This window comes from Electrona antarctica (genome assembly GCF_951216825.1).
Source record: "Electrona antarctica genome assembly, chromosome: 1".
NCBI classification, from domain to species: Eukaryota; Metazoa; Chordata; class Actinopteri; order Myctophiformes; family Myctophidae; genus Electrona; species Electrona antarctica.
Window position 1 is genome coordinate 32318659 of NC_136806.1, and position 25268 is coordinate 32343926.

A 25268-nucleotide genomic window follows, 5' to 3' on the forward strand; every position below is an offset into this window, starting at 1 on the left:
TCTACAACCGATGCGATGCATTGTGAGCTTGTAGATCGGCTATTTTCAAATGGCCTAAAACGTATTTAGGGCTGAAGTGGTTACTGTATGTTTTCAAATACATTTGGTGGAGTAAAAGTACAATATTTGCCTCTGAGATGTAGCAGAGTAGAAGTAAAAGTGCTGGAAATTGGAAATACTCAAGTAAAGTACTACTTAAGAGTTAAGACCTCTGAGGCCCATTCTACTAATGCCGTCTAAATCTGCAGTTCTTCTCAAAAGAAATGGTACCGTCAAGGACCCCCGAAACGGTAAATCAATGGAATAATCACAATCAAATAGCTTGCAGCCTTATTAACACAATTTGTGCCCAAGACGTCCTAGGAACTAATACCTGTTTCTGGAGAGTGACACCATCCTCTCCTGTCAGAGCCTCCACGCGCAGGTTGCACGCCCGGCCAAAGTACCGTAGAGAGAGGACATTCCCTGGGAGAAGGACTTTCCCGGCTAATTCCACAGGGGGGGGGGGGGGATACACATTCCTTTAATCACATCTGTAGAGGTTAACCTTTTTAATCACTACAATGAAGGAACAGGAGTAGTGCTGCACAATTGATCGAAATTGCAATCTCATTTTGTGAAGAATCGTGCAGCACTCGTTGGCTGTCCAATTAATTTGAGTTAATGTTTTTGTTTATGTGTTTTGCTTTTATAAATATAATGAGAATCGTGTCAGAATCATGCTCTCAATTCGTGTGGAGATTCACATTCTTGCTCAAATTTTGAGCAAGAATCGTACAGCACTAAAACAGAAGTATGACTGACCACCGATGGTCTGCCACAATAAAGATACAATAGCTGCAACAATGCAACAATAGCTGACATCAGTGTAACTGTAAATATCAGAAAATCTATAATTAATAAATGAACAAATAAATGCTGTGAGGAGTCGGTCCATTGACTGTGACAGGGTGCGTAGTATGAGGTTAAATCTAAATGGAATGTTGGTCTAGTATGGAGACTAGAGTGCGGTTCAGACAAATGCCTCCAGAACCCTGCCAGAAGCATTGGAAACCAGTGACTTACCTAACGACCGAAGAAAGAAGTTCCTGAACTCATCTGTATCAAGTGTGTTGTCTTTTAGCCTGAACATTTAAAAAAAACATTTTCCAATTACACTTTTGTGATTTCAAACTTTTTTTGACTTTGTGTATTTTGTTTGGAATTGTATTTACTGATAATACAGAAAGACAGCATATACTGCATGTGTTGAACGGCCATTGTCAGAATCTTACCAGCAGATGGCAGTCTTTACCAAAAAAAGACAATATTCAAGAGTAGACATGTATCTATTCTACAGTATAGATTATTTTCATTTATAATAATACACAGCAATGTTGATATCTTGAAAAAAATGTTTTCCATGAATATGCATGCACGCACACACAGTATAGCAACAATAGGTTTTTCAGAAAACTGTTTTAGAATAGTGATTTAGAATAGTGGCTCTCAAAAGTGGGGTTCTTGAGGGCTTCCAGGGGGCAGGGTTTTTTTTAACCACTATAGCCATATTTTATACATTGGCTATTCAAACATAGCAGATCTACAAGCTAAATTGTGCAGCTCCTGTGTCTCACCTGGTGGAGAGAGACACCTCTTGGGCCTGCAGCACAGGGCCAGTCACTGGCTGAACCAGGACTCCCTCCCCTGGCTTCACTCGGAGGCTGTTCTGCACACATTTCTGCACGCCCACTTTCCCGCCCGGGAAAGAGGCTACAGGCCAAGCTAAACACACCTGTTGAGAGCAAACGGGTCAGCTTTTACAGAAGCAGTCCAATCAGAATTGCTATTACCGGTAGTACAAAACCATCATAATCACACCGGTATTATTAGCCGTCCAATCAAGATCACTGTTACAATGCCTTACGATCTCAAAAGCTTGTACAGTAATTAAAACAGGAATTAAAGCATCAATTCATCATCATGTCTTACCCGGGATTTGACACATCATCCTCGCTTGGCCAGAGGAGATATTGTGCTGTGAGCCTTAATACATTAGTGAAAATGACTTATTTTATATCAATTACACACACCAAGAATTGCACAAAACCTTTAATTAATTTGAATTCATTTAGTTTTTGTCACATTCTTAAGCCAATAATTTGGTGACCGCTGGTCTCCGGTAGGAAAGGTGCTTTTAACGCATTAAATGACAAAATGTCCAGACCATAACTGCTGTTATGATGTTCCCATGTATTTTACAGTAGAATGAATAACTTTGTTAATAATAATTTTGTTATTGCAAGCAAAACCGAACTGTGCGATCTCCCTGTGTGCGCAGCCCTGCAGCCCAATACCTGGGGTGGTAGGGGCTCAGGGGTAAAGTGGCCGGTAGAGCAGCCGGATGGCAACCTGTGAGGTTCCCAGTTCGATCCCGGGCTCCCCCAGAGTTAGTGCCGAAGTGTCCTTGAGCAAGACGCTAAACAAGAGTCCTTGAGCAAGACAATGAATTGCTCCCGATGTGCATTGCATGGTTTCCTCCGCCATGTGTGTGTGTGAATGGGTGAATGTAATGCACAATCTATGTAAAGTGCTTTGGATAAAAGCACTATATAAATTGCACCATTTTACCATTTAACTGGCTTGTTACACCGGTGTGCGGCACCCCACCACACAACTGGCCAAAGGCATAATGGCTCCTTCACAATTATAGAACTCAAGGAAATGTTTTGTGTGCGGAAAACATTTTACACAGCCAAGTAGAGTAGACAATGGCAGATGCATACCTCTTGCTGTCCGGCCTTGCTCGTCAATAACACTGGCCTTCCTATGCATATGTTGGCTGTCTTCATGGAATTGAGGCTCAGCTGGACCAGACATGATCTGCTTCTTTTAGGCGTCTTGTCATCTGCTGTAAACGATGCATGAATGCCAAAGGGACGAATAAGATAACCATTCCCAGAGATAACATGTCAAAGGGAGAAAGAACACTTGTTTCCAACCTGGTCCCTGATGTCAGAAAAACAAGGTCGCAGATTACTATGAAAACCAGCAAAACCTGTCTGTCCGTCGATCCGTCACTCCACCATATATGGCCCTGAGTCAGTCACACCTTGTGACACGTCAGTGACGTCACGCCACCATATACGACCTGTTCTGACATTCCATATGTTGATCTGACCTCATCAAACCCTGTACACCAAGACATGCTCCATATATGGCCAGTAGAGAATTAATTCCATATGTTGATCTGACTGACCCACCCCCATCATGCCCAGTGATGTAAATAGGTTTTCAATGTAAACTTGGGTCCCGGGACCCAGCGGAGGTCTATTAGATGGGTCCCAGGGACATTTTATGAGTCTTGACTCTTACTGCATCCCAGGACCCCCGGAGAGTGACATGATTGCGTCTTTCTCAATTTAGTGAGTCTAACACCAGGGCTCCACCGGGCGCGTCAGTGTCGCGTCAGTGTCGCGTCAGCGTCGCGTCACCGTCAGGGAATGTTCCCTTTTTAAATCAATGAAGGGTGGCTCCACTGCCCGCGTTGCGTTGACGGAGACGCGTGCATTCAAATTGAACCGGTGCGTTTTTTGACGCACGCGACGGAGACACAACACGCCCGGTGGAGCCCTGGCGTAAGGATGCAGGATGCAGGCTATTTGCATCACTACATGCCAAAGCGCAAGCGCTTGCCCAGCAGTGGGCCGTCACCCAGGCGGATGTGTGCCCTCTGTGTGTCTTACTGGTTATAACAAAATGTGTCCAAAGACAGCCTAGGCTTGGTTGGATCATTATGAAAACAGACTGAACTGCAAACTCTGTGCTAGTATTTACCCTTTTGTCACATATTCTTTAAAAAATGCATTTACAATTAAAACATGAAAAGATAAAAAACACTGGACCTCATGTTATAACTTGTTATCTTTCTGCAGGTACAAATAGATAGCCAATTTGATTAATTTATATTGCCTAACTTTGTCAACGGTACCTGGAGCTGGAGCATTTAATGAATTCCTATTTTTTCCACGTTGGCCATATATTGACCATAGTTAATTCTGTTCTGTCTCCTTCAGGACTCCTGCTGCTGATATCAACTTACCCTTATCAATGAAATCTATCACACTGAGTGAATTGTTGCTGAGACTTTGTCCTTCTTGAGCCAAAGCTTGCAGGCTCGTCCGCTCGTCGTCCGTTAACCCGGTTAAAGAAGCGTCTCCTTCGTTGGCTCTTTTCGACTTGTTTTTGTTTTTCTTTGAGGACATTTTAACTCTTCCACGCCCCACGTGAAAGTGCAAACATGTGTAAACAAGAAGCATGCGACGATTGAAGTAGTAAACTTCCTGGTTGGAGTTTAGTCCCGCCCATATTACCGTAAAGAACCTTCGAACTGTGCAATAGTCTTAAAGGGACACTTCACCCTTTTTGGCAAACAAATATGTGTTAATGACATTTAGAAGATTTAGAACACTTTCCTGGGGGTCCTTATGTGTGTAATAGCGAGTGTTCGACTTCGAATGGAACAACATGTTTTCTTGTTCCACTCTCACAGTTACAGACATGTTATGGTCATTCAGGGCTATTATCTATACTGTGTTTCTGGTCATATTATTGTCCACTCAATTGTATGTCCGTGGCAAAAATGGAATGTTGACAAAAATGTCCACCACAAGCCAACATGGCGATGACGCCTGTAGTAGAGTAAAAGTACAATATTTGTCTCTGAGATGTAGTGCAAGTAATTAAACTATTAAAGTAGGAAGGTAAAGTACAGTAGGCCTTGCGTAAATGTACTTAGTTAGCCTACTTTCCACCACTGCAACTCATGATAGACCTATTGTAACGAAGACTCTCACTTCCATTCATATTATCGGATCTGGGAGAGTTGCTTATTGGATATTTAGTCTCCATACATGGTATGATAATCCTATGTGTTCCGGGCTGACCTACTGCTGACTGTCTGACATCAGATCGATGTGGTAGAACCCATATACGGCTAGATCTGAATCTGAATGGCTTAGTCATCGTGACAAAGCATAGTCGGATATGGGGTCTGCACAAGATGATGGGCAGGGGGCTAAGCATCGGTTTAAGTAGTTGGACTTGGACACCACTGTGGCGAGTTCTAACCATAAACGGTTCTAACCTATAAGCAACCAGCAATGGAGCTTTGAGATATTTTATACCAATCGACCCGCATCATGCACATTCAACATGATATGCTTTGGCATTTGCATCCTATAAATTGATTATTTGATTAAAATAAAATGTACGTTTGATTTGGATTAGTCGAGAGAGTCGAGACAGACTGTTTGAAGAGAGGGCGCTGTTTTTCCGTTATTTTTTGACGATGGGTTCCTCAGATTGTTTTTTATTGCGCGTTGTCTCTTGTATTACGGTTTTTGTGTAACTTAGAGAGAGCGAGCATTGCATACCCTCTGTGCATACCATACGTTGGATGCTTCGCTTTGCAGTTTGCAGATCCGGTTAGAGCGGATACGGAAACGGCATATGATTGCTCGTGTAAAATAAGCGGATACGGTAGACGGGCTCTAGACCGGATCTGCGCACGTAACGGTACATAGAAAACGGGCACTTGATTTGACGGACCCGGGTGTGATTGACATGTTATTGATGTAGTTGTAGCAGGTTTTAACGGTCTGGTATTAAACATAAAACATCATGACCGCTTTGCGTGGCACACTTTCCCCCCTGGTGAGAAGAAGCGCACTGTGGAGTCTTCTTTCTTCACGCATACGAGCGAACAACAATAAGACAGTCCGTTCGTTGTCCCAGCAGCAGCACGGAGGGGCGCAGGGGACAAGTGTCCTGCTGACCGGGACGGTGGACAGGTTCGGTGGAGTCACGGTCAAGCTGGACAGCAGCAGCTTTCCGTCGGAGATCGGCGAAAATGCGTTCAGCGAATTACTGCGAGGTGGGTGTGTTTGTTTGTTTGTTTGTTTGTGCACAACTAACGGTTTACGAATCTAGGCCTACGTGTCGTATATAAGCTACGAGTTTTATCTGGGTCACTCCAAACTCCACCGAGACAGACATAATGAATCCCCAGCATGTATTTGTGCGTATAATTTTAGCTTCAGGCAGTACTACCTGTTTCAACCAGTAGGTGTCCTACCCTACCTGAAATCTACATTTCTCAATGGAAGAGCTGTGAGCACCACTATATTGAATAAGGGGAAATTAAAATGTGTCTGCAGACAGACCCTTATCTTAATGTGTGGCAAATCTGCAAAACAAAACAAACAAAAAAAGCTTAGCCTACCACTAGCTTTGTGTCATGTGTTCGTTGTTTCATTCATGTGTTGTGTTTTCATGTCTGTTTACTATCACCTATCAAATTTGTTCCAATTTTTCCATTGGGAAAGTGACAGCTGCTGAAAGGGGTTTTCATGATTCTGAATTCATCCAAATGTGCTGACCTCATCACATTTGTGATGACGGCTAAGGGAGTTTTAGTTGTTTTTCGTGCAAAACTAATGCTTGCAATTGATTCAGAATCATGAAAAACCCATAGTTTGACATATCTCATGCTATTTAGTATTTAAAGCAAAGGCTAATGACATTTTGAGAATTTGGCCTTAGGCTATATAGGTTTCATGCTACCCCAACTTTCAGCAGCTGTCACAAAGTTTCCCAAGGGAGTTGGCTTGGAACAAATTGATAGGTGATAGTAGACACCTTTTATGAAAACATTTGTGAAGAAAGCTAGTGATAAGCATTTTTTGTAGACTTGCCACACATTTAGCAAATTTTCCCTTAATAACTGCTGCAGTTGAGGTGACTGCTGCAGATGTTTAGCTCATGCATCAGTTAATTAACTTTCTTCAAAATATATCTACCGTAATCACTTTAACCTATGTTATACATTGTATGCCTATTGTGTCACTTTGTGCCGCGCTGCGAGCTTGTAGAACAACATCTGTTATATACAAATAAATGTTTTTTAACACGAATCTTCCATTCTGGGGGTCCCTTGTAAGAACTTGTCAGATTGGGGTCCGTGGCCAAATAGGCCTACCCATCAATTTGCGGGTCCTTGACATGAATACGTTTGAGAACCTATAGTGGTGGTTTAAGAGGACTTCGATGTATTGTGCATTAGCCTGGGCACTGGGCAGCATTCCATTTTGAGTGGTGGATGGTAACTTTCGTCATGTTGTAGTCAATGATTTGTAGTCATCTGGCAGGAAACCACAATGCGGAATCAGTACTATGAATGGGTACTTCTTATTCCGCTTTGTGGTTTCCTGCCTGATGACTACAAATCAGTGACTACAACATGGTGTAAATTACCATCCGCTCCAGACCGGTTCACACGGCGATTATGATACACAGACCAGGCTTTCCTCCGAGGTGGAAAGCATGGTGACGCAAGTTTAATTGTGCATGCAGTGTGTTGTATTCTTGTATTCATCCTCCTCCATACATTCCACACAGATTCGTTGGACCAGTGGAAGGCGGAGGGCAAGGTGGCCGTGTGGCTTCACGTACCCATCTCACTGAGCCGCTGTGCCGGCGCGGCCTCACGCCACGGTTTCACCTTCCACCATGCCAGACAGGACCGAGCCATCCTAGCTCTCTGGCTGGGGGAAGGGCAGAGCAGATTACCTGGCTTTGCAACACACCAAATCGGAGTGGCAGGTAGGCATATAAGAACAAAAACAAAATCCCCATCATTTGTGATTACTACTATGAAGAATCAATGTACTGTTTGTTAATAATATTAATATTACTCTTTTAATACATTATTATTGTTGTTTTTGTTGTTGTTGTTGTTGTTGTTATATCATTTAAATTGGAACCTTACTGGATGGGGCACTAATAAAGGCATTTCAGTACAGTACAAAAAGTGTTAACTTTACCACTGTCCACCAGAGGGCAGACATCCACTTGTAGTTTTTCCCCAAAAGTGGAGGACCTAAGCATCAGAACATGTCCACAGCATCTTCACAGTCTCTGGCCAATACTTTTTAGAGGCACTCCACTCTTGTTGACATTGTTCTTCCCCTCCAAGATGGATGCTGAATCCATGTTTCAACTCTGCCAGCATACTAGTATAGCCAAGACCAAGCCACCTTTAATAATTCCTCAAAAAGGATGTGTTCTCTGTGAATGTAATGAATGTAATGCACAATCTCTGTAAAGCGCCTTGGATAAAGGCGCTATATAAATGCACCATTTATCATTTACCATTCTCTATTTTCCCCTATGATGATGCTGCTTATTGTTAATTAAAATCACACCCGTGTGAACTGAGTGGTGCAGTGACGTCACACACTAAACCATAGCAACCATGCTCACCCGTACAGGCACAAACACACACGGGTACTAACAAAGCCAGTTGTTGGAGTGGTTTGCACCACTCAATAACAAAGCCAGTTGTTGGAGTGGTTTGGACCACTCAAAAGTGAGGGGCGCTCTTATCATTGTATACATCATCATGAAGTAGCATGTCTATAAGCTCAGACAATATGACGTAAAATTGTCCATTCATTGTCAATGGGTATTTAATGTTTGTGTAAGACGAAAATCTACACTAATAGCTGAATATAGGAAAAAAATCACACCCGTGTGAACTGAGTGGTGTAAGGTCTTATATAGACTGATCAGCTGTGGTCTGACGTAATGTCTGACGTAATGAAATCACACCTGTGTGAACTGGGTGACAACAACCATGCTCATTTTTTGGTACGAACAGACACGTAAACTAACAAAGCCAGTTGTAGGAGTGGTTTACACCACTCAAAAAGGTACATCAACGGAACAGCCGTAATACCATATAACCCTTCAATGCCATGTACATAGACCCCGATCTGTAACCCCCACCTTACTGTACATTTTTTGAGTGAACACTGAGATTCACTGTTAACTGTTTTTTGTTAAAAGGTTAAATGCACTATAGGTAAAAAAGGAAATCCATGTATTTGTTTTTTAACATGCCTAGCTGATGCCATTACAATAAAGAAAAAATCACGGAAACAGAGTGCTTTGGATTTCTTTTTTAATCTATTGTCGCACCTCTCCTAATTAAGAGCACCAGTTTTTGAGATAACCATGCACAATGCACAATACAAATTGACCGCTACAATAACCCTAATAGAGAAAATACTTTACTTTATTTGTTTATTTGGACAGGACAATGCATATTAATGGACGTCACATGGACGTAAATACACCGGATATAGCACAGTTGCTAATTTTCATCCGCAGTCCTCACAAGAAACACAAAAACAGACAGTCAAACAGTGGAATACATTTACATAACATTACATATGTCACGGTTCGGTAGGTAGGTAGGTAGGACCCAAATGCAGGACGACAGTCAGGAAACGTTCAAAGTGTTTATTAACACCAAAAAAACAAGGAACATGAGGAGCATAGGGAAAATAACACTAGGAGCAAGGAACACTAGGAAGACAGGAGCAACAAGAAAACTGTGACTATAACTAATAATCCGACAAGGAACTGCACAAACAGGGGAGTATATATAGACACAGGGAGTAACAAGACACAGGTGAAACTAACTGACAATCAACAAAGGGATAGGCTAAGACTAAAAGGACACAAGTGCAAAACATAGGCTAATCACAGTACTGGTGAGACAAGGCAGGTACAGAATACAGGGGCAGACAGGAAAGCACAAAACCATACTACAAAATAAGGTACACAGTGCAAGATCAACTCAAACTGGAAATAAGAACATGGAACACAAAACTACAAAATCACAGGAAACAGTAAAGTAAAACACTAACTAACTAAAAACCAAGAAACACAAGAAAGTACAAAACATGTCACGGAACGTGACAGTGCCCCCCCCTTAAGGCATGGATACCAGACATGCCACTTCGTCAATAACATCGAGCAGGGTGGGTGGTGGGGGTCTGGTGGAGGGACACTGGGGCAAAGGACCAGGGGCTAGAAAATGATCTGGGGCACAGGGCGAAACACTGACTGGACTAGGCAGGGCAAAAACAGTCAAAAACACAGAAAATACTACAGAGGGAAATCACACAGGGATGCAGGCAGGCAAACACACAGACAAGCAAACAGACAAGCAGACAGACAGAAGGTGGGACAAACCAAGAGACAGACATATCAACTGACAGACAAGCAGGCAGGCAGACAGACATGAGGTTTGACACAATAGGCGGGTAAAGGGGTCAGAGGGGCGACAGGAGGATTGGGGAGTAGACAGACGGACAAACAGATTGGCATACACACTAGCAGACAAACATACAGGGAGACAGGCGGACAGACAGACGGGGAGAAGGACAAACGGGCTGGTAGGTGGGGCAACTACACCCTTCAGAGGACTGGACGTTCCAGAGTGGAACAGAGGGGGCCCGGGTCTGGAAGTAGCCTGGGGAAACTGAGGGCCTGAGACCTGGGGAACAAAGGGGCTGGCAGACGGAGAAAGGGATCTAGGCTGGGGAAACTGGAGGAGTAGAAGGGCTAGGGGCAGAGCTAGGGACGGGGCTACAAACATGGCAGGACGAGAGACATGGCTAGGAACAGGAGTAGACACAGTCTTGGCTATACATGGCGACAGGGACTCAAAAGGGTGTGTACACATGGGCTGGGGTACCTGAGGCCAAGGAGACATTGTCACTGGGAGAAAGGAATGGGGGTCATGTGGCTGAAGAGCACCCCCAGGATCCAGCGGCTGGAGTGCAGCCCCGATACCCCGCTGCCGTAGTGCAGGCCCGGGCTTTGACAACTGGAGGACAGGCCCGGGGTCCGGCAGCAGGAGTGCTTCAGCGGTGACAACAGGGAACAGTTCACAAAGTTCACTTGGTGTGTCATCAGGGACATATGACGAGGGCACTGGTAAGGTGTCAGTGGGAGTTACTGACGTGGGTCCAGGTGGGACGTTGGCGCGGGCAGCCCACGTGGGTGCAGGTGGGACGTTGGTGGGGACAGCCAACGTGGGCTCAGGTGGGACGTCGGAGACAGCCGACGAGGACACAGGAGGGCCGTCGGCATGGGCAGCCAACGAGGACACAGGGAAGACAGGCAGGACATCGGTGGAGACAGGTGGCAAGGGCACAGGACGGTCGTCGATGTAGACGGCTGGCGAGGGCTCTGGCAGGTCGTGAGCTGGTGCAGCCACCGATGTTTCTCGGAGAACAGGCAGGATGTCGGCAGAGACAGCCGACAAGGCCCCATACCGGACTGGGGGTGGAGTCACGCTGGGCAGCGGAGGCTCCTTGGTGCTGGGCAGTGGAGGCTCCTTGGTGCTGGGCAGCGGAGGCTCCTTGGTGCTGGGCAGTGGAGGCTCCTTGGTGCTGGGCAGTGGAGGCTCCTTGGTGCTGGGCAGTGGAGGCTCCTTGGTGCTGGGCAGCGGAGGCTCCTTGGTGCTGGGCAGCGGAGGCTCCTTGGTGCTGGGCAGCGGAGGCTCCTTGGTGCTGGGCAGCGGAGGCTCCTTGGTGCTGGGCAGTGGAGGCTCCTTGGTGCTGGGCAGCGGAGGCTCCTTGGTGCTGGGCAGTGGAGGCTCCTTGGTGCTGGGCAGTGGAGGCTCCTTGGTGCTGGGCAGTGGAGGCTCCTTGGTGCTGGGCAGCGGAGGCTCCTTGGTGCTGGGCAGTGGAGGCTCCTTGGTGCTGGGCAGCGGAGGCTCCTTGGTGCTGGGCAGTAGAGGCTCCTTGGTGCTGGGCAGTGGAGGCTCCTTGGTGCTGGGCAGCGGAGGCTCCTTGGTGCTGGGCAGTGGAGGCTCCTTGGTGCTGGGCAGCGGAGGCTCCTTGGTGCTGGGCAGTGGAGGCTCCTTGGTGCTGGGCAGCGGAGGCTCCTTGGTGCTGGGCAGCAAGGAGTGTTGATGGCGGCGCGAGCCATGGCGACCACGCCCCCTCGCCCGGTTCCCCCTGAAGATGGCCAAGCGAGACCCAATGTATGGTTTGCCAGTTCTGGCCTGGAGTAAGCCACTCAGAGGGCCTGCTTCAAACCTTCAACTTTATCTTCAGGGCTGATGGCAGGATTCTGGCATTTGTCCATAATAATTCCCATGAGCTGAAGGACTTCACCAAAATCATCTGCTGGCGCTGGGTCGTCTGCTGGGTCCATTGTGGTCGGATTATTCTGTCACGGTTCGGTAGGTAGGTAGGTAGGACCCAAATGCAGGACGACAGTCAGGAAACGTTCAAAGTGTTTATTAACACCAAAAAAACAAGGAACATGGAGCATAGGGAAAATAACACTAGGAGCAAGGAACACTAGGAAGACAGGAGCAACAAGAAAACTGTGACTATAACTAATAATCCGACAAGGAACTGCACAAACGGGAGTATATATAGACACAGGGAGTAACAAGACACAGGTGAAACTAACTGACAATCAACAAAGGGATAGGCTAAGACTAAAAGGACACAAGTGCAAAACATAGGCTAATCACAGTACTGGTGAGACAAGGCAGGTACAGAATACAGGGGCAGACAGGAAAGCACAAAACCATACTACAAAATAAAGGTACACAGTGCAAGATCAACTCAAACTGGAAATAAGAAACATGGAACACAAAACTACAAAATCACAGGAAACAGTAAAGTAAAACACTAACTAACTAAAAACCAAGAAACACAAGAAAGTACAAAACATGTCACGGAACGTGACAACATAGGGAACAGCATAAAAAAATAAATACACCTAAAATAATCATGAATGGTTGCAGCTTTGGTTTTCAAGCAACCATTTTTGTCTCCACCAGGCCGAAGGCATGGGTAGAGAGTATGTTTTGCACTCCGTCCGTGTGTCCGTGTGTGTGTCCGTCCTTCCGTCCGTCTGTTACCAGCTAATCTCCGGCACCGTTAACCCGGTCGATGCCAAACTTTGCACACACACTCCCTGGATGCCAACGATGAACCTCTGCCCCACATTTTCCAGAACGGCCTGTTATAGCGCCACCATGAGGCAGCTTTTCACATGTTTTACCTAAAACTGCACCGATCTGCGTGAAACGTTGCATGCACACTCCCTAGGACAAACCTTTGACCTGCATTTTCCGCATCTGCCTTTTATAGCGCCACCAGGAGGCCGACTTTTGTAAAACACATTTTTTGATATTACTCCTCCAGATTCTGTCCACAAATCGTTACACAGTATCTCTATGGTCATGTGCTCAAGTCGGATCTGTCCGATATTTCATATTCCATCCTAATTGGCTATAATTGGCTTTCACAGTTTGCAAGATTGCCCCGTTTTGAACAAAAGTCTCAAATCATGAATGCAGCATGCAATTTACGTGAAATCTTTCACACATTTTCTTACTAGGCTGAGGAATATATCCCACCCTTTTCACATTGGCCTGTTATAGCGCCACCAACAGGTACATTTTTGCAAAACACATTTTTGGAACAAAATGCCTCAAATCATCCAATTGCCATCAAAGGCGTATGAAGAAATGGCACCCTTTTCACATTGGCCTATTATAGCGCCACCAGGAGGCCACAACCTGACCTGCCCTGGTGGAGACCTGTGCCCCGAGGGGCACTTTTTCTAGTTTCAGATTGTATTTAAAAGAGGGAAATGTAGCACAAACCCTTATACGCAGAGGAAGGCCATTCCATGCTACACAACCCTGTACTGAGAGGACATTTTGGCCGAATGTTGTTTGCCGGTGCGGCACTTCGCAGTCTCCTCGAGTGGTTGCTCCGGTACTGATTCCCCTATCGGGCTTTCGTTTAATGAATTCACTTAGGGGGGGCGGGCACAGACCCTGTAGGGTCTTGTATATGACCCCAACCTGTTAAAAAAATTGAGCCTCCGGAGGATGTTACAATGATGATATGAGTGGGGCTTCCTGTCAAACACTTTGAGCGCACTCTTGTAGAGCTGTTCTATGGGTTTGAGAGTAGTCACACCTGTGCAAGACCAGTTTGTGAAACAGTATTCAATGTGTGATAGGATCATACAGTGAAGATACGATCTGGCCGCTCCAACTGTCAGGAATGGTCTAATCTGTTAAAAAATGTGAAGGTTGAATTTAATCGTATTAGTGACTTTCTTCACATGTTTTTTAAAGGTTAGGGTTGAGTCTAATATGACTCCGAGGTACTTGAACTCTGGGACAAGGTCAAGTTCCTCTCCACCCAGAAACACACCTGAGGACACAACTGGTCTTTTGGAGAAGGCCAAGCAGACATGGACATGAAATACATCATAAATAAATACTGAAACCAGATATAATCATTAGGAACGTTTATGCATGCACTGTGTACTATGTAAAACAATATATAAATCCATAATTCCTCTCTTTTTGCTGTAAGTTACTTCTTGTATTGTAGCTCTCTCTCTCTCTCTCATGATCCCTATCCCAGACTGCCGTAAGTATTTCTTTCCTGGACACCACCAGGCTACATAATGATAGGCTCTCTGTGCTGTATACCCGAGGCCTTTTCCTCTCTGAAGTGGCCATATGGCGTAAAGATTGGGAATGACATCAATTTCCATTTTCAAGGCCAAGTCGGACTTGAGAGAATGACCCATCCCATCCTTCCACAGCTGGGAGATTAATCTTTAATTTTTTAATGCAGACCTGGCCCGGTCAGACGTACCGTACCGTAGCACTGAGGAGCGGACAGTTTCCTTCCTCTCTCTCACCACCTCCTCCCCAGTTGTCAACACAGAAGCACATAGCTGACTCTAGGCCCCATTTACACTGGCAGCCAAATCCAGCCTGAATCAGATCTGAGCCACATCCAGATTTGAATCAGATATGATTCAGGCTAGATTTGTCTGCCAGTGTAAATGGGGCATTAGGTCAGGTAAGTCAGCTTACCTGTTGAAGAAAAGAAGAAAAGTCAAGTGTAGACCATTGGTTCCCAAAGTGGGGTCTGCGGACCCCCAGGGGTCCTTGAGGGAGTGCCAGAGGGTCCCCAGCTAAATGATAGTTTTGAACCAAATGGACCCTTATGGGTCTGTAACTCTTGAGAGTGTACAAATGGAACCAATACAGTCTATGAACCAAACAAACCCACTGGGGCCATGCATACGAACAATGTACTATGTGCACTTTTAGTGCCCCCATTGGTTCCCAACCTCTTTATACTATGTGCACTTGTAGTGCCTTAACCCATTGGTTCCCAACCTGTTTATACTGAAGTACCACCTCAGAAAATAGTTGGCTCTCCAAGTACCACCATACTAACTGATGTTAAAATACCGGAGCGTATACAGTACCTGCCCTTTTTGTTCCATTCCTAAGCACGCTGGGCAAGACCTAAGCTGTAGAGGCTATCATTTGTTTGTTGGCGGAAGTACCGCTCAAGGAAATGACGTTGATGCTATACAAATCAGTGTACATTCTTCGTGAATGAAACAAGTGTTGTGATTGGTCGGAATAATATCGTATCCGGGGGAAATACATTTGTCGGATGTTCCGGACTGACACTTCTGCCGATAGCGTCTCTGCCTTAGGTTGTGACCAGGCTTTTCTATTCGCAGATGAGTAAGGCTGGGACCGAGGCTAATTCCTATGCTGCTGCTCTGACAAACTCTCATGTTGGCCATTAACATTACATACACAGTGTCCAACCCAGTAATTATACAGACGATATCTTTATTTATTTATTTTACTAATTTGTGATTTAGATTGTGGACTAGCTATAGTACATGTATGCTTGTTGATGGAGTCATTTGTTTACATTCATTCACAGTTCTTTGTTTCATCAGGTGCGGTTGTCGACGAGTCCAATGGAAAGGTTCTCGTCGTTCAAGACAAAAATAAGGTATGTCATTAAATCTCTCCAAAAGGTCATCTCTATATAGTGTGCGTGCGTGCGTGCACATTCTTCAGCGATCCGTAGTCAGGTCGCGGGGGCAACAGCTCCACCAGAGAGCTCTAGACTTCCCTCTCCAGAGCAACGTTAGTGACTTCCTCCTGGGGGATCCCAAGACGTTCCAAGGCCAGTTAGTCGATGTGTTTCCTCCAACTGCGCCTTGGTCTGCCCCAGGGTCTCCTCCCAGTGGGCCGTGCCTCGAGGACCTCCCTAGGGAGACGCCCGAGAGGCATCCTAACCAGATGCCCGAACCACCTAATTAGCTCCTTTTCAGGCGAAGAAGCAGCGACTCTACTCCGAGTCTCTCTCGCGTGACTGAACTTCTCACCCTATCTCTAAGGGAGATGCCAGCCACTGTCTGCAATGACTCATTAATCGACATCAAACAGAAAGGGAAACCTGAAGTTATGCATCGTTCTTTTTTATGATATGTTTACTGTTTCTTTGGGGGTTTTTTTCTTGAATTAACACCCTACTACTTGATCATACTACAGCGTCACGCAAAATAATCAAAAGTAGCAGATCCACAAGGCAACGCGTTTCGAGCTTGTAGATCTGCTACCTTTGATACTTTTGAATTTGAATCCTGAAAAGTAACGTGTCCAAAGTTTTGGACACAAGGTTTCCACCCGACAGAGACCATCCATTAAATCCATGACAGTGTTGTGCGAAAATAGCTCCCATCTACAGTACCAGCTTGTAGATCGGCTAATTTAACTATAGTATGTGGTTTACGGTGTGTCTCTCCCAGAAACATTGGTGCCACGGTGTCACTCTTGTGTCTTTCTGTCCGTGTGCAGTGCACATGCAAATGTGTGCATGTCATAGGTGACACCTTGACACATCGAACCTTGGGACATTCTGCTTCCCTGGTGGCCTATTCGGCTATGTCCGGCGTTTTAGCTGTGGATTCCAATCCCCCAGAAGGGCAGCGTTGTGCCCGATTAGCCAGTTCCACTCCATAGCATCACGGAATGGAGGGACAGCGAGTCTGACATTAGGAAGCCACAAAAATTATATACAGTAGTTGTCAATAAGGTGGATTGGAAAAAAAATATTCAGTGGTTGGCCCACGGTCAGCGTGCAAAGAAAACCTTGAGCTGACCGGTGTACTAGTTTGCAAAATTGGACTCACGACTAAACACACAGTACACACACACACACACACACACACACAGCAGAAAACATGATCTCTGGCCCTGCCTTCAGCCTGGTACTGGCATAGATAATGAATATGAATGAATGGCACCACTTATGTCATGGTGGCTGCTGCTAAAAATGGCTGTCATTAGATTTGTTTATATGGGAAGTTTCCTTCCCTTTTAGCCTACGACTCTGTCCACCTAATGTCTAAATGGGGGTCAAATTCTCCTTTCAGACATTCACTGTGGCACCCCGCCTTCACCCTTAAAGTCCACCAAACATCGCTTTGGCTTCAAGCAAACACACTAGACTGGTGTTTACACAGGCTGAATACAGCTAAACAACTTAGAGTTTGAGAGTGATCTGTGTTTGCCCGTACAGAACCCCTCCTGTAATACTGAGGTTGTTGTGGAGCAGACTTACATAACAGCCTCCTTGTTGTGTCACTGTGCAGGCTTGTCTGAATTCTCAAGTGGCACATCAACAGCACATGTAACCGGAGAGGTTTGTCCTAAAATGACATAATTGTTTAAAATGACCCACTCCTCCTACAAATGTTTGATTGCATAAAAGCAAAAACACAGTATTTGAGATTTATTTTTTAAGGATCGGAGGTAACACATCTTTAGTTGGTAAGATTGTACTTCATTAAATTAACCTCAATGACAGTATTTTTGTACTTAATAAACTACTGTTATGAAGTAAAATACAGTATTTCGGTGAATATGCAGTACTCATGATTTCCAAAATGAGGACTGTATATTCCGCCTTGTACTGTAAAAGATGAAAAAATGTGACGGATCAGCTGATGTGCGCTGGCTTGGCATGTGAATGCCCACAGCATATTATCCAGCCTGCTGGGAATGCCAAGAGTTGTGTGGGCATACAGTATAATGTATCAGGACTGTGGTTCTGCCCAGATCCACAGGCAGTAAACTAGTATAATGTATCAGGACTGAGGTTCTGCCCAGATCCACAGGCAGTAAACTAGTATAATGTATCAGGACTGTGGTTCTGCCCAGATCCACAGGCAGTAAACTAGTAGTTGAGAAGTGCTCGTAGCGCGGCACTCTGTGTAGATCTGCTATTTTTCAATAGCTAAAGTATAACATAATGCTTAAAACACCAAAAGGGGTTCCCCCCCTGAATTTCGTTACTTTCCAAAATACAATGTTATTTATTTATTTTTTTACTTGAGTTTTTCCATATTCCTTTATACTTCTACTCCACTACATCTCAGTGGCAAATATGTATTTTACTCCACTATTAGTTGAGAAATTGAGTTACTGGTTACTTGTTTGCAGATTATTATTATTACACAACGTACATGTGAGATATTTTACTTTGGTGCTTTATGTATAAGTTTGATGCCAATATTTTGTACTTTTACTCAAGAAAACATGTTGAATACAGGATTTTTATTTTGCCCGTTGAGTGGAACCCAATCACACAAAGCTGTGCATAGGAGGGGCTAGCGCCCCTCAAAAAATAATAATAAATACAAACTAAAAGTTAAAATATGGCGATAAGCTGTTTCTGTTTTGTATATGGTTTTGTATATGGTGTAACGACTCACCGAGTCTAGGACTGTTATTGTTAATAAGGCAAGGTGGTAAGATGCCAAAGTTGTTTTATTACTCTTTGTGTGGCATACAAAATGATGGAAAACAATATATTTACATGTATTCAATATGAATTACTATATGGCTTTGACAAACATAAATGACACACGGAGCAACTAAGGGAAATAATCAAAAGCATTCTAAAACTAACCTCTTGAGTTTTAGACACTAAGGGCAGTATTATGCGTGTCTTAAGTACCAGGTCTTATTACTTAACTTAAAATTACCGCTAGCATTAATTCATCTCTCGATCGCGTAATGCCAGGGTTTTACCGCGCGTAACACTTACTTTGAAGAGCCAAATATCGGTAATTCCATGTTCCTGTGACAAACTGATGTGTGTGGTGTCTTCACCGGTTGTTGTTCTCTCGGTCGATGGTGGATAAAGCCGACCGCGAGTATCACAGCGCATGCTACAGGCCGTTGAACACGCTTGTCTGGCCCAGAAACTGCCCCCGCAATGTCGTTTCTGAGATACAGGGCTTTTAATTCAGGGCTTAGAATGGAAGTGGATGCGCGCGCATCTTCAAAATGGCCGCGACAGTGTGTGTGTTGTTGTCCCAGAATATTGTTTGCGGTAGCAACAAATGCTAACCATCGAAACCGATCAAACAGCGATTAAATAATTAGAACACGAGAAAGCTGTGTTTGGCGGAGCAATTAGAAAGAGTAGGTTCTCGTGTTCCATGTGTTCGGCGGCAGGAGGGTTAAGACCTGGAGGCGTGATCAATGCCATTTGGCTATTCTGAGTGGCCAAACATCATTGACCACGCCTCCAGGTCTTAAGTTAAGTAATAAGACCTGGTACTTAAGACATGCATAATACTGCCCTAACCAACCAAACGAAAATAAAGTGACAACAGTACCCTACTATTGCCTACTCTAATCTAAGCTAACAAACTGTACAAAAAGCAGGCTTCCGTGGCCCGGTGCTCAGAATATAGAATTACTAAAGGTGATAACAGACGGGGTTACACAATAAACTGATCAAACATAGCAACTCTTGCTATGTTTCCATAGTATTACTCCGTGCATGCTCTCTCTGCACGGAGACTGGCTGTTGGACAGCGGCCGGGAGTGAAGGCTTCAGGACGCCTTTATGCCATCAGGTGGGCGCAGGTGTAGATGCTGGTTGGAGCAGCGAGATGCGGAGCAGGCGACCAACAGTGGAGCGTTGGGAACGCTCCCCACCAATGGCTGCGCTGACGGATCTGCAGGGAGGGGTTAGGCAACCGGGCGTGCACTGTGCGCACCAATACACACACACGGCCCAGACCCACATAACTATAGGCCTGCGGCCGTAACATATGGTCACGTGGTATTGCTTACTTTAAAACCGCTGGCATTGGAGAGTGTTTTATCTCTCCAGTCCTCTCTCTCTACTCCTCCACCCCCTCTAATCGTTTACTGGAAATGAGCTCCATCATGGCAGGCTAGCGGCCCTCGGCCAAAGGGAGTCTGGCAGGCTAAAGCCATGCAGTCCAGATAGCTCACAAAGGGTTACAACAGACCCCCCCCCCTCCCAATTAAAAGCTGAAATCTGATAGTTTCGTGTCCTACGCGCCGGGGTTTGAACCCTGGCCTCCCACCTGGGAAACTCCAAATGTTTATAATGCTGCAGACGGTACTGCTTGTTAACAAGTAGGTGTCCTACCGGGTGGACACCAGGGTCGACGTTTCTCCATGTGGTGGAAAAAGTATCAATACTGCAGTGTTTATTCCGTCGACTAATACTATGAGAAAAAAATGTTCGTCGACTAACTTTTTTTCACTGACAAACTATGAAATGAAAACTAAGCTGTGATGACTCGAACTGAGACTAAATATTGACAATTCCGTCAACAAATAAACTAGAATAAAATGTTATGAAGGCACTAGTGGACAAGAGATCCAGTATAAGTAAAAGACACAATTCATTTTACACTTGGTTGCATGCTGAAAATAGCAGATCTACAAGCTACTAAAATGTGACCTAAAACGAAATGAAAACTATTCAAGACTAAACTAAAATAAAGAATTTGCTGTCAAAATCAACACTGCAATATCTGTTTAAAAGTCCGGAATTCAAAATGTACTTGAGTAAAAGTACAAATCCACCCCTCCTTATTGGCATCAAAATGTACTTAAAACTACGAAAAGTAAAAGTACTCATGATGCAGAATGTCCCGTTTTCAAATGTATAATGTTTTTCAAAATAGCAGATCTACAAACTCACAATGTGTCGCATCTTGTGAGCTTGTAGATACGGCTGAAGTGTTTAATGTATGTATGTTTCTTTTTTTTTTTATTTATATCAAAACATACAACGTAATTAGTAACTAGTTTTCAAATAATTGTAGTGGAGTATAATATTTAGATCGAAGATGTAGTGGAGTAGAAGTCAAAGTATTGGAAATTGGTAGTACACTCTCTAAATTGTACAGTACAGTACACCAGGGGTTTTCAACAGATTGTGAACCAGGGACCACCACCCTGGCTAAGAATCAACCTGGGGACCACTGTTGTATTGGGATGGGATATATGGGCTAAGATTAGTGCTTTCGTAACACTTGCTATGTGCATCCCATGTCTATACATACCACTGTAACTATAGTAAAATACGCACATCACTTTGTGGAGGTGCTGGGTTCGAAAAATGACATATGAAAAGAGAGGGAACCCGCACACTCATATGCTCCAAAAGATAAATTTATTGACGAGACCAGATGAAGAGCCTTGGCTCGAAACGTCGTCAATAAATGTATCTTTTGGAGCATATGAGTGTGCGGGTTCCCTCTCTTTTCATATACATACCACTGTACCTCAACCCATGGCCAATCCAATAGAGTGGACCATGGCATAATTATAGGCCTGTAGGTGGTCCATGGGAAAATTGCACAATACTACGTGCAATAAATTATATAAGCCCAGGCATTGTTTAACTGAAATATACGAGTGGTCCAGAGCCAAAATGTTTTGTTTTTTTGGAAACACTGATCTATTCCTATGATCCTATCCCACTCTTACTTCATACAATTTAGGCATTTAGCAGATGCTCTTAATGCAGAGCGACTTACATTAAGCAAGAACCAACCTTCCATTAAACTCAGGTTAACTGATATTTTGTATTTTTTCCAGTTTTGCACGTGTTTATGAGGTGACAGTACTTCATTAGACCCCTTGGTGTGGTTGTTATGTGCAATGATGTATTCCCTTTGTATTTACTGTTTCTTCCTGGAGGCTGAAACCTTGACAGTCCAACGTGCCAATGAAAAAACAGTGATATAGTGACATCACAATATCATCCCCTTCCCCTTTATTTAACAGCTATTCAGTATTTTAGCCGTGACGGGAGCGCCCCCTCCAGAGATACTTCCGGATCCCACTTTTGTGTCGCTTTTGTGTCCCCATAGAGTTATAATGTGTCCCTCCGTCGGACTAACTCTGAGATGAAAACAACCACGAAAGTCTAATTTTACAACAACAAAGCTACTGGTCTCCCAAATCTGGCTGTGACAGGCCGTCTGCCCCACGTAACGTTACTAACGTAGGACTACAAAATGACGTAGGACTTAAATACAGAATGGGTGCGGCTTCAGTTCAGGTGGATCGCCACCCACCAGGCAAACCAGGCATACTTAATTAACTGATGGGTGTGTCCACATAACTACATTTTAACAAATATTGTACACTTTTTAGAGCTCAGACTTCCCAGTACTGACAACATTGACGCACGTCCACAGAACAGTGCGTGCACTGTTCCATGGAATAAAATACAAAATCTTTGCTACATTACTAAATGCATGGTCAGGGACCACATGCAATATATGTTCACAGACCACCAGTGGTCCACAGACCACCTGTTGAAACCCCCTGCTTTACACCACTGCATTTATAAATGGAAGAATATAACCACTGCACATGTACTAGTTATAATTGTATTAACACACGCAGCAGATTGGTTTAAAATAATGTTTTCTTCATTAAAGTAAACTTCTGGACTTCAGCTTTAACCACAGCGCTCTGACAAGACCTTCTTCAATACCTCACCTCCCATAACCGTTGGCACAGTAGTTCTAGATTCTAGAGTGCTAAATGAGGTAATGGGATACAGCGTCTAATTGAATAATGGCCCCGCCGAAGGATTCTCAGAATTTGCCAAGTAACATTTGTGTGAGCAAGAACTTACTGATCGAGTGCACACTCGATCAGTAACTGTTAACAAAGGCATTTCCAACAAGTGTAATGTAATGATTATTAAGACAGTATATTACTGGTAGCGACAACTCCTTGTGGGGATGAGATGTTTTAGTTTGACTCACTTCAAGGGAAAGGCTCGCTCAACTCAAGGACAGTCTGGAAAAGCTCAGGAATATACTGGGTGCGGATTCAGATAATGCATAGAAAGGAATATACAATCTGCACTCTCTGTAGTAGTCTTAGGAGTCTACAAGACTACTATACTACAGAGAGTGCGGATTGTATATTCTTATACATGTTTTAGTTTGAGACATCACAGTTACACATTTAGTCATACTTTTATTGGTACACAATATTTGTTTTATTCCTTCGAACCTCTGCAATTATAGATGGCTGAATATGAAAATATAGTCCCATGTGCATTCTTATCTTACACACAGGATGTTCAAGGAAGAAAATGTAAATTAAGACGAAGGAGGCTTTAAGCATGGATTAAGCGGAATACACAAACCATAAACTAAAATATTTTCTTTCTTTTTTTTGAAAATATATATACAACACTAAATCATAATTTAACCAGCAGCGAACTGTAATTAAATATTTTCTAGGACTTAAGACACAAACATCATTATTCATACTGTAAGAGTTTCTAGAATGATAGAGCATTGGTCCTAGACTACTGTTCTAGTTGTCAAGGTAGTTCATTGCATTCACTTGGGTCAGAATTGATTGGACGGCTATAATGAAAGCCAGCTGCACAGTGCCGTCTTCATTAGGATTCCAGATATTGTACAAAAAGGTGTACTTTAACTACACCAAATATCTTGGCGATGTATCGTGAGCTTGTAGAATGTAGATCATTTTTTGCAGAATTTTCACCTACAGTACTATGAAATGCCCAGAATAAGGAGGACGATAAGGTTCAAGTGGTTAAGGCATTTAATCAAACACTGACTGTTCAAATGTTAAACCTAACTACCAAACTACTTATAGGATAACAAAAATGTAACAGTAGTGTATGATAATGTCACTTGTTTCTGGAAGTTAAAAAAACTGTGAAATGGTGCGAAAAAAGCCACGTTTTAAGAATGCAAGATTAACATTTTCTGTTCCATTCCTCTGTTCCATTCCTAAATTTACAGCAGCTCCATTACATTAAACATGATTTACTTTCCCTTCAATTTCAGACAAAGAATGCATGGAAGTTCCCTGGAGGTCTGTCCGATCCTGGAGAAAATATTGGTGAGTACATTCTCAACACAGCAACAATAAAAAATAAAAACGTATTTGATTTACTAAGTTTACCTACATTCATGTGTACCGTACATAAAACAAATACATGACATAAGCAAACAACGTAAGAAATAGATCTAAAATTCACCTTTTTAACATTATTCAAAGCAGCTTTTATATTACAATACAGAACCCAACCCAACAAAGCAGCATACATTTTGTGTTATTTACAGCATACTGTAGCCACGTGACTTAAAGGCAAGGAATGGCCATTTTCTCGGGAACTTTGAATTAAAGAAACTCAAAAAGTAAAACCTTCACAAAGTATTTTCTTCCTTCCCAGGTGCCACGGCAGTCCGCGAGGTCTACGAGGAAACCGGCGTCCGCTCCCAGTTCAGGTCACTCCTCAGCATCCGGCAGCAGCACAACCACCCGGGAGCCTTTGGCATGTCCGACATGTACCTCATCTGTCGCCTCAGCCCGCTCACCTATGACATCAACTTCTGCACTCAGGAGTGCTTGCGCTGCGAGTGGCTGAACCTCGCCGAGCTCGCCAAGACCAACAAAACGACGCCCATTACCACACGCGTAGCCAGGCTACTGCTTCACGGCCTGGAGCATGGCTTTGACACGATCGACCTCGCCTTGGAGGAGATTCCGGCGGTCTACTCGGGGATGTTTTACCAGTTGTACCACCGGCGGCTACCCCTGGAACTAAAACCCTAGCGAGTCCTCGAAAAGCTGCTATAAACCGGACAAAATAAACCTTCTTTAAATAAGCAACGTAATCTGCCTCATAAGACGATGCATGATGCAGCATATAGTGTAGCTCGCTTCTAGCATTTCTACCTTAAAGGGACACTTCACCCTTTTTGCAAAAAAAAAATGGTAATGACGTTTAAAGGTTTTAGAACACTTTCCTGGGGGTCTTTGTGTGTAATATGTGGTATTAGATATTTTAGATTTGAGCAGTGAGCACAGTGTCTATGATGGGGTCTGCACACAGTCTTAGCTCCAACAGTGTTTATTGTGTTAAAACACCATTTTAGATCAGGACGTTTCGGCTGTGAACGGCCTTCATCAAGTGATGAAGACCTGATGACGTTGACTACATGTTGTCTCAGTAAGACAGCCCTCCCCCTATCCACAAGGAGGAGCAGTGCACCAAAGCATTATGGGAATTTGCAATCCAGGAAGGAAGTGAGCCCAGTGTCCATGACATCAGAGACACTGGGCTCACTGCTAAAATCTAAAATATCTAAAACCACATATTACACACAAGACCCCAGGAAAGTGTTCTAAATCTTCTAAACGTCATTAACATATA

General features: G+C 44.0%; 2 protein-coding genes across 2 annotated transcripts in view; one reads left to right on the forward strand and one right to left on the reverse strand.

The window, feature by feature from the left end:
• LOC306920045 (ATPase family gene 2 protein homolog A-like) overlaps window positions 1-4361 on the reverse strand; it is a gene marked incomplete at its 3' end in the record, with an annotated part of 37176 nt that extends 32815 nt beyond the window's left edge. Inside the window, exons 1-5 of the mRNA XM_079496652.1 lie at window positions 4082-4361; window positions 2766-2890; window positions 1617-1774; window positions 1066-1124; window positions 374-486 (exon numbers count right to left, since the gene is read on the reverse strand). Coding sequence (XP_079352778.1) covers window positions 374-486; window positions 1066-1124; window positions 1617-1774; window positions 2766-2890; window positions 4082-4298 — 672 coding nt within the window. The 5' untranslated portion in view covers window positions 4299-4361. The remainder of the gene's footprint in view (window positions 1-373; window positions 487-1065; window positions 1125-1616; window positions 1775-2765; window positions 2891-4081) is intronic.
• Window positions 4362-5624: 1263 nt separating this feature from the next.
• On the forward strand, window positions 5625-25118 carry nudt6 (nudix (nucleoside diphosphate linked moiety X)-type motif 6). The gene is made up of 5 exons (XM_079501505.1): window positions 5625-5914; window positions 7438-7641; window positions 15658-15713; window positions 23896-23950; window positions 24285-25118. Exons 1-5 carry the CDS (start codon window positions 5662-5664, stop codon window positions 24665-24667), a joined length of 951 nt encoding a protein of 316 aa, XP_079357631.1. The 5' UTR covers window positions 5625-5661; the 3' UTR covers window positions 24668-25118.
• The last annotated feature ends 150 nt before the right edge of the window (window positions 25119-25268 follow it).